The sequence below is a fragment of the Lepidothrix coronata genome, unplaced genomic scaffold, assembly GCF_001604755.1.
Source record: "Lepidothrix coronata isolate B3197 unplaced genomic scaffold, Lepidothrix_coronata-1.0 Scaffold18, whole genome shotgun sequence".
Lineage (NCBI taxonomy): Eukaryota > Metazoa > Chordata > Aves > Passeriformes > Pipridae > Lepidothrix > Lepidothrix coronata.
In genome coordinates, this window is record NW_016690198.1 from 3734818 (window position 1) to 3744082 (window position 9265).

Consider the following 9265-nt stretch of genomic DNA (forward strand, 5'->3'; position numbering starts at 1 on the left):
CTAAGGAGTCTTTCTGCTGTGCCTTTTGCAATCGGATATGTCTGTCACGGATTGGCCTCATAAGCCACCAGCGTGCCTGTAACAAATGTGGATAGAGCCTTCCCAAATCTTCGTTCGCGAAGCCTCGCCATGAATGATTACAATATGAAGATTGGGATATGTGTTACTTCACTTAGTTATTATTAACAAACTTCTCTGAATATACTGTGATTTTTTACATGTCCTCAGTCATAGAATATTATCATTATTGATAGACATTTAGATGTACAAGCCAGCCTGTCCCTCCACCTGTTTGCTTCAGAATCCTTGGCATTTATTTTGCAACATCATTGAAGTAGTTACAGCTTTGCAGTTGAAAACTATTACAGCAATATCAGTTTTTCATATTCAAGTTAGCTTTACACCCAGAAGTTTACCTTTTATTTATAACTTCTAGGGCATTACTTTATCCTTATGCTTGGGTTGGGGGAGTTAAATGTGTGGAATATAGCTGTGTAGTATGCAAGGTTGCAAAACTCCGTCATTAGTAATGAAGCTTTTTGCAGTAGTACGTGAAAATAGAAACATCTAGAACATTGTATTAAAAAAAAAAAAAAAGCAACAACCAACAAACAAACAAATATCCCCACCATAAAATGAAACAAAACAAAAATAAGCAAACAAAGCCCCAAAAGCAATACTGAATCCTTTGATTATAAGCAGGAATTTGCCTCTGCTTTCTGAAATATTTTGAGGAGACATTTTTTGTTTCCACAGAAACATTTTGCAGCAAGAAGATATTCATATTTGAAATAGTTAGCTGAGGCAATGGGAAATTGGAGACTCTTATGCAGCTTGTATACTTCCATCTTGATCATTTTATGCTGATGATCATGTTCAGCTAGCAATTTACCTAATTGTTTGTTGGTGGTTGTAAGCTAAGTGTATATTAAATGACTGTGGCTATTTTGTAGAATTAGCTGTACATTCAGAATGGCTATTTTTTATAGGTTAGCATATTAATATTGACTGGAAACACAAAGGTTTTATCTTCATTTTCCTTTCATTTCTCCCTCCTCTTCCCTGCCCCCCTCCCACATCCCAAAGGAAATTTGGTTTTAGAGTCTGATGAAGATGTTATGTTTTTAAAATGATACCAAACAGCAAGTGAGAAGATAGTTAAGAGGAGAAAAGAACCCTATCAGTTAAACTTATTAGAATTTCACAGCTCTCAGGAGGCTGTAAATTGTAAATTGATACAGCCCTGGGGTGAGAGAAGAGGTGGGATGAAATCAGATTTCATCTAGATGTATAAAGGCAAAATGGCACTAAAATTTAATGTTAATACTTAAAATACATTCACTAGTGATCCGTGTGATGGCCAAATATGTTAAACCATACATTTCAGAAAACTTATTACCATATTCCTTGCAATCGATTCAGAGCGATGTAAAGATTTGTCTTGGATGACACCTGCAATTCACACAGACCTTTCCAGTAGTGAATGCAATGCTTTGTCATGTTTTACAGAAGACGAACACATTGAACTGAACAGCAACTTTATTTAGCTGAAGATGTTGCACATACCCTTTAGCTGTGCTCACTGAGTGTATCGCTCCAGTGCAGTCCCTGCCACCGTTCACGGGTATTGTATTAGACAAAAAACCTGTCTCCGTGTTTTCAAAGCAGCCCAAAGAATGGACATTTGGTACTTTAGAGATTTCTTTGTTTTCATAAGAATAACAGCTTCAGCTGTGTTTCTCTGACACTATGAAGCTGTCATCCTTTTAAGGCTAAAATTCTTAAAAGTAGGAGCTAGGATTTACATTGCCACAGTGACAGAATTTGGGATGTAATTAGAAAAAACTTTGGAGTTACAGAGTGTGACAATGGGAATGAACTCAGTTTAGTTTTCTGGTTACTCGATCTAGTTTTCTTTCACATGAAGATAATGACAGCAAAGAGAAAATGAGATGCCAGAAATGAGAGAAAGAGTAGTGTGAAGGTGAAGAATGGGAAGAAATTTATCAGGAAAAAGGAAAAGAGAATGATACACTTGATAAAAAGAAGAAAGAAGTTAGACATGGAGCAAATTGCTGTTTTCTTATTTATGTCTGGGAAATGTGTACTAGGTCAGAGGCAACATCTGAAAACCTGTATGTGCAGATAAAAGAAGTCAACTTAGCTGCATTTTTCATAAATAGGTTGAGACTCTGTCTGCACACAGTGACATTTAATTAAGTAAGTAAGCTGAAAGTGATTTTTTTCTATCCTATGTTTTAGTTGCAGTTGAAATATTATTGGGATTTGTAATTTTGTATACTTATCTGAACAAGATTCCATCAAGTAAATTAGGAATTTGCCTGCTTGGAAGTATTTAGCAATATTCTATCTATACAGTAGTTTTTAAGACTATTTTACTGAGTAATTTAAGAACTGAATGGTAACCTAGTCCTGTGGCACATAGTTTTAATTACAGTTGTTTATGTTCACACAGAATAAAGCAAGTAATTGAATAATGGATGTCTCAGCTGAAAATGGGGGGCTGTCACCCTGCTGAGACATAGCTTTTTCTTGTAGGGAGCTAGTTATGATGTTTTTATAGTCTATATAGGACTTCTGACCACATACCAACGATAATTTGTCACATTTCTTCTAAGGGACTCATGCTAGTGAGAAATGTAATATTTTAAAAATGACATTTTTAATTGATGCCACACTTCTTCATGGGGTTTTTTTTGTGACACTGCTGTCTGCTGAATTGACATAGTAGGTGTACCGGGTTTTTACACATAAAAACAATTGTGTTTTAGCAGATGATTAAGTGCAGATAGCCAACAGATTTTGTACAAGATTCTTATATCCTCTCTCCCATTGATACTTCCCTTCCCACCCCAGGTTAGAAACATAGCGTGGCATGGCATGCTTTCTTTTAGCTCTCCACAGACATTTGCCTGCCAGAATACAAGATAGATTTTATCTTAGTTATCAGACTACAATTATTAAATAATAATGGGGAAAGAGATCTCATCCTATTCATAAAACATAGTGAATTTTTTTTTTAGTACAAAGAATCTGAATTTAAATGTCCACACTTCTTTTTGTTTGCATACCCTATGTTTTAACTAACACTAATCAATGTAGTTAGAAGAAAATATGACAGACGAGCTTTTCAATTTCTTTTTTTTGTGTGTGTGTGAGAGAGCGAGAGAAGCTGATTGTGCTTCCTGATCAAAAGTAGTACCAGAAGATGCCTGTCTTGAATGAAACAAAGAGCTCGGAGAAATATCTTGTAGTCAGAGGTCTTCCTCTACCCCTCTCTGGAGGCATTGCTAAACTGTCACATCAAAATCCAGCAGACTCTTCTACCAGAAAGCATGCAAGAGATGACCCTATTAATTGTGACTGATAAGCTTTTAAGATATATGATATCTGCCTTTTGTTCTGAATCGCCTCTCTGCAGTTTTGCTTCCTTCCATTCAAGCACCAAACCCCTTCTAGAAAGGCAAATGCCAAACAAACATCCTGGCTGAAATGGTAGATCCCTTTGCTATTAGTGTATCTTCCTTCTTTCCTCTACCCACTTTCTTTCCTGAAGAAACCCCTTGTTTGCTTTCTTTTTGTTTCTTAGCTGTTAGAAAGCCTTTAAAAATGCTTTTACTTCCCTGTCACGGCATTATGCTCTTTGGAGGGAGGACCAGCTGGAGTCATGGCAAAGAGAACTGCTGTCCTGGTAGTTTTATTTTGTATTCACCGTACGATTCACAGAATTGCATTGTTCCTTCCCAGAGGGAAAAGATTGGTCTCTCATGCAAATCACTGGTGCTTTTCTAGGCTTTTGTACCCTTCCCGAAATTGTTGGAAGGGATCCTTCTTTCTGCAGAGCAAGAAGGAGGAATTGCACCAGACAGACTGGCCCCAGTCATTTTATCCCTTTCCTGTGTCTCTTACAGCTCCTTTTGAGGAGCAGACACCAGGCAGTACCTATACTGTGTTCCCAGGGCTTCTATGGGTCTTGTGCATTTGGTGCGCCAAATTCAGTGACATTGTTTGGCATAACTTGAGACTTGCACTGCTATGAGTACACAGAAACTGGCCTTGTCTGTATGTGAAAGTATCCTTGCTCATTTAAGCTGAATTGATAAACAAGCGTTTTTGCACTGACCTGAGTGGTATGTGAAGTTGGTACCAGTTAAACCAAAGTAGTGTGTGTATGTTATTTCAGCTGGTAATGTTTTGTGAGTAGGGGTGTCCACAGACTCAGCTTTCACAGAGCCTTATTAGCGTTCATGGAAGTGCAACTGTTATGTTCAGGAATACCTCCAAGCCTTCAAAAGTCTAGCAACAACAAAGAGAATGTGCAGAAATAGAAATTTATTTTTAAAGGAATAAAGTCACAAAGTGAAGTACTAGGAATAAAGCTAGAAACTGTCTGGATATGTCTGCACTGTGATTGAAGGTAGCAGGCATTAAACTTCCTGTTACTGCCAGCAAGTTAAGCAGGACAGAAGTTATAATTTAACCTCCATCTCCACAAACATCAGCATATGCGTGCAGAGGATTATTACCACATCTGTTTTATCCACATATTCATCAGTTGTGTTATTTTGTGGTTTTTTTTAGTGTTTAAGCACTGCTTTGAAGCTGTTGTCTTAAATTGTTAACTTGGGCTGAATTTGTGCAGAGATGCCTAAACAGTATCAGCATGCTCAGATGGGAACTGTTAGATTAATGAATAGAAGTATCAGGTCTGTGCTGGTGCAGTACATTAATAGCTGTGCCAGTTCAACCAAATACACTACTAACTTTGTCACTGTGTAATGGTATTTACCAAGTCTTAGATGGACTACTAAGGAAGGCAAATGTAATCTTTCATTTTTGTTTGACTTAAAAGGTAACTAAAATCCTTTTCATAGATTACTTTATTACTATTCTTCACAGGATGTACCAGGAGACTTGAATTCTTCACTGAAATGGAATATACATTTATGAGGGCCATCATATTGAATGCAAACATCATTCATGTAGCTTAATCTCATACTCTGATTTACTGGAATTAATGCAAAAAAGAAATGAAAAAATATGCTTATTCCTTCCTTCTTTTTTCGTTACAGAACCTGAAGAAAGTGTTTGTAGAATTTAGCCATCAGGAGCTGTTTGAGTTCTATAACAAGGTCTGTAGATTTTACGATACTATAGTTTCTTTGTAAACACCTTATGCTGCTCAGCAGGAAGTGTTGCCTGTATGAATTAAATCTAATAAAACTAGAAAAAAATGGATCCATCTTAAATTAAGGCTGTTGGATTTGTTTGATCACATAAAGCATTTTCAAAAAGAGCCTGCGCATTCAGATTTGGAATAGACAGGGCTTGGGTTGTTGTAAGCATAACTTGCAGTTAGATCAGGAGGAGTAGCTGATGATTAACAATGGGGATCTCTCTGGAAACAGCATCTTTGTGTTACATCTTCAGTTGAAATGCCAGGCTTGTAATCCAGTCAAAATGAACTCTATTATTTTTTTACCTTGTTATTATGCATTGGAAATTCACAGCAAAACATCTGTGCATGTAAAAGAGGAAGTATTTAGACAACTGTTTCTTTTAAAATTTGAATATTTAAACTGAAGCAATGAATTGTAATAGCTTCATGTAAAAACAAATATTCATGAGTACAGAGTTTTTATGTTGCTATGCAAATAGATTTGGTATGCATAGTTGAAGATACTGGAATGTGGTTTTATTTCTGTTTGCATGTTTCTAAACAACATTTTATGAGTGGAGTTTTTTTCCTCTCTTTTTGTTCCTTTAAATAGCTGGAAACTATACAAGCACAGCTGGATTCCCTTACGTGATGTTTTTGAAGACTTATTTCTCCATCACACTCCTGCCACCTCATTATTTTGAATTGAAGATAGATTGCCAAGCTGTGTTTGCTGAAGGATTCAGTGGGTTGCTTCTTGTAAAATTATATGGCTTATCTACTTTTTAGACCAGTACTGTTAGCCAAGAGTCTTTGTTAAAAGTGTGAAGATTCTAATGGACTTTCTCTTGTTTGCTGAGCAATTGTGAAAAATGGCTTTACCTGCAGTGGAAAAAAAACAAAACAAAAACCAACAAACCCAAACCAAAACAGAATACTATATGCTTCAGAAATTTAATTTTTTCTTCCATCCTTTTCTATGGGTTACTTAATTCTGGTAGAAATTTACATACTAGTGAGGGACCAGGAGTAAAATCTATTTTTTAGACATAAAAGAAATATAGAAGCTGTAAGAAAATACACCGCCAATCAAATATCTAAAATATCTATTCTTTTTAAATGTTATTCACACAGTTGATAATGCTTGCTGCAGATTTGTCAAAATAAATTCAAAATGTAAAACTTAATTGGTTTATTTTGGGCTGTTGTAACTTCATTTCATTATTTTTGTTATTTCTCAGTTTGATGGGGTTTTTTCCTTTTAAATAATCAACAGTGTCTCTGATTTCAGGGTTTACTCTTGGCACTGAGAATAAATATGTCTTCTTAGAACTGCATTTACACTAATGAATCTAAGTAGTGTGGTTTATAACTGAGGGGAAAAATCTCAGAGTAGGTAACAACACTAAATAGTCTGGCAGTCAGATTTCAGAAAGCTCTATATTGATCCTTTCTCATGCTGTTTTTACCACTGTTTTTACATTGAACAGGAAAAAATGAAGTACAGTGATTAAAGGCCATATTTTCTTCCATTTTTTGGGATGATTCATGAGCAGCATGAGAAGGGTAAAAGTTGTCTTAATTCTTGTTTGTTGCCATTTGTTGACAGGCAACTTCATTGCTCCACCTTGATAGTGGGCACAGTATACAGCTCTGGGCTCTGGGCTGATAGAAGGTGAGAGGAAGTAAAAAACTTTGGCATTAGGCTTGTCTTTTTTTTTTCCTTAAGGGATTCCCTGAACAAGACTTTTTTCTTCCTCATGCCTATAACAGTGATGGTTGATACCCAGCCAGACAGTTTCCTTTTTAGGTTTGTTTGCTCGTGACAGTAGCTGTAAGTATAACCAAAATGTATGTTTTGAATACCTGTGTTTAGGTCCTCCTGTACCAGATTTTTAGGTTTTTTGCTTTTGGAGGGTCGTTTTGTGCCTTTTTGTTGCTTTGTTAGGAATTGTGCTGTCACCTCTAGAATACTGTGAGGTTTGCACACATTGTCTAAGCTGAGAGTTAATAGATTTAGAAGGTAAGGTCTTTAACAGCCTATGTGTGAGTAAAGGGCACTGAAGACAAAAAACACACTTGTCATGGTTCTTAACTGAAATACCAAATGGTATTCTACCCCTCTGGTATGGTAACACTATTACCCTGATGGAAAGAAGAAATGAGTCACTGTTGCACAGCAGAATATTACCTGCCGAAATCACATCTTGTCTTAAGCGACTGGCAAATGGGCCATATCTTCTGGAGATACAGAAGATCACCTGCAGACATCACATCCTCTATCTGCCTGTTCAACAACAGCTTGCCAGCTCGTTCATCTCATGCTGCATAGACTGGTGTGGGTCTGCAAGTGAGCACATCCCCACCATTCCCTCTGCCTGCAAACATTAGCAGTGCTTTGTAGTTAGGACAGTTAGGAAAGTCCCTTTCTTCGTGGCACAAAAGTTATGGCTTCTCTACTGGTCCTGTGGGACAGTATGGCTTGTGCTAGGACACTGCTCTAGAGCCTTTTCTCGGAGTTTCTGTTCTGGAAGTCAAGTCTGAAGTGAGTTGTAGACTTTCATTTGTGAATACAGGACATCCTAAGCCGTTATATGATGTGAGAGAGCGGTTTAAGTTACATTTGTGAGTATAGGCAGTGACTGATAAATCCCAGAGCAGGACCTGGACCATTTTGGAGTGCAGAAGGCATTGGACAAATCAGCAGGCACATCTGAAAAAAAGAAGTCAAAGACACAGTAGGAAGAAATGGGGTGCAGGAAAAAGGAAAGAGAGGACAGAGAAATAGATATTCCCAAGAATGGAATTTGGGAGTTGGAAAACTATGAGGAAGAAAGGAGGAACACTGGAAAACATGACAAAAGTATATAGACAAGGAAAACATTAAGCAAAGTGAGAGAAAGATGTTAAAGACTGGAAGAGTGGGAAGAAAACAGGGGAAACAAAGTAAACCAGAGTTAACTATGGAAACTAGCCAGTTGTATAACTACATCTAGTATTTTAAACTAACCCATAAGTGTCAGCCTTGGTGCAAAGTTGGTCAAGATCAAAGCCACGTGTGGGATAACAAAAAAACCAGATTTTAATACTAGCTTTAGTATAAATATTTGAAAATTATAAAATAATGTTGAAATGAAAGAAAAAGCCTAAGATTGCAAGAATTCAGTAAAAATTATTTAGTGCTTATCCTTGTTTGCAGATGGCTGAAGAGATTTATGATTTCTTTAGCAATGGTTGCCTTTTCTTTTTTTACTAGCTATACTGAATTAGTATTGTCAAAAGCCTCATGATAACAGTTGTTATCTTGTCAAGGACCACTGAGAAATAAACATTTAGTTTAGAGAGACTTTTCTTTATGTAATGGGAAGCTTTGGGGTTGTACATTATTATGTAGCAAGGACATAACCTGTACATTGTTAGAGAAGAGCATTGTCACTTAAGTGGTCCTGAATAAGGAGAGAAAATTGACCAACTGTGAAAAGACAGAAGTATTTAGGAGTTTTTTGTTACTTCTTGCAGAAAAGAAGGTTTTTATTCTGGTTGCTGCTCTCTCGGCCTCAGTGGACCTGAAGAGAGGAAGTTTAGTCTTCCCCTTAGAGAAGCTGTCCCTGCTTAGTTTGTATAAAGTCCTGTTGACCCAGAAGTGTCAGGGAACAAGAGGAAAAACAAGGACTGCCACAGTCTGGATAATGCCTGGGGAAATAGGGATATCTGCCTGCATCAGGGACTAGATCCAATGCTGTACCTTAGAGGTGGCAGAAATTAAAACAGGCCCTGGGAGGAAGAAGGCATGTAGCCTATGCAGAACTGAATACACCAGGTTGATGTGGGAGCCTAGACAGGTACATGCATGCTGAAGGTGTTCAAGCTTTGCTTATGTGTTCTGATAAAACATAGTCTGTAGAGTGAGTCTTGTAGATATTTTGGAGATTTTATTGCAGTAAAGGAAAGGAACACGTCCCAGGCTTTTTTCAGTTGAGGGTCATAGCAAAGTATTGGTCTGTAATATCTCTTGGACATGATCCAGAATTGAAATTATCAAGGCCTCAGATAGTGTTGAAGGAAGATATTTGCAGAGATTTATTG

General features: G+C 37.1%; 1 protein-coding gene across 1 annotated transcript in view; it reads left to right on the plus strand.

Moving 5' to 3' along the window:
• Positions 1 to 8941, plus strand: part of COMMD10 (COMM domain containing 10) — a 109691-nt gene extending 100750 nt beyond the window's left edge. Inside the window, exons 6-7 of the mRNA XM_017807356.1 lie at positions 5094 to 5153; positions 5793 to 8941. Coding sequence (XP_017662845.1) covers positions 5094 to 5153; positions 5793 to 5831 — 99 coding nt within the window. The 3' untranslated portion in view covers positions 5832 to 8941. The remainder of the gene's footprint in view (positions 1 to 5093; positions 5154 to 5792) is intronic.
• The last annotated feature ends 324 nt before the right edge of the window (positions 8942 to 9265 follow it).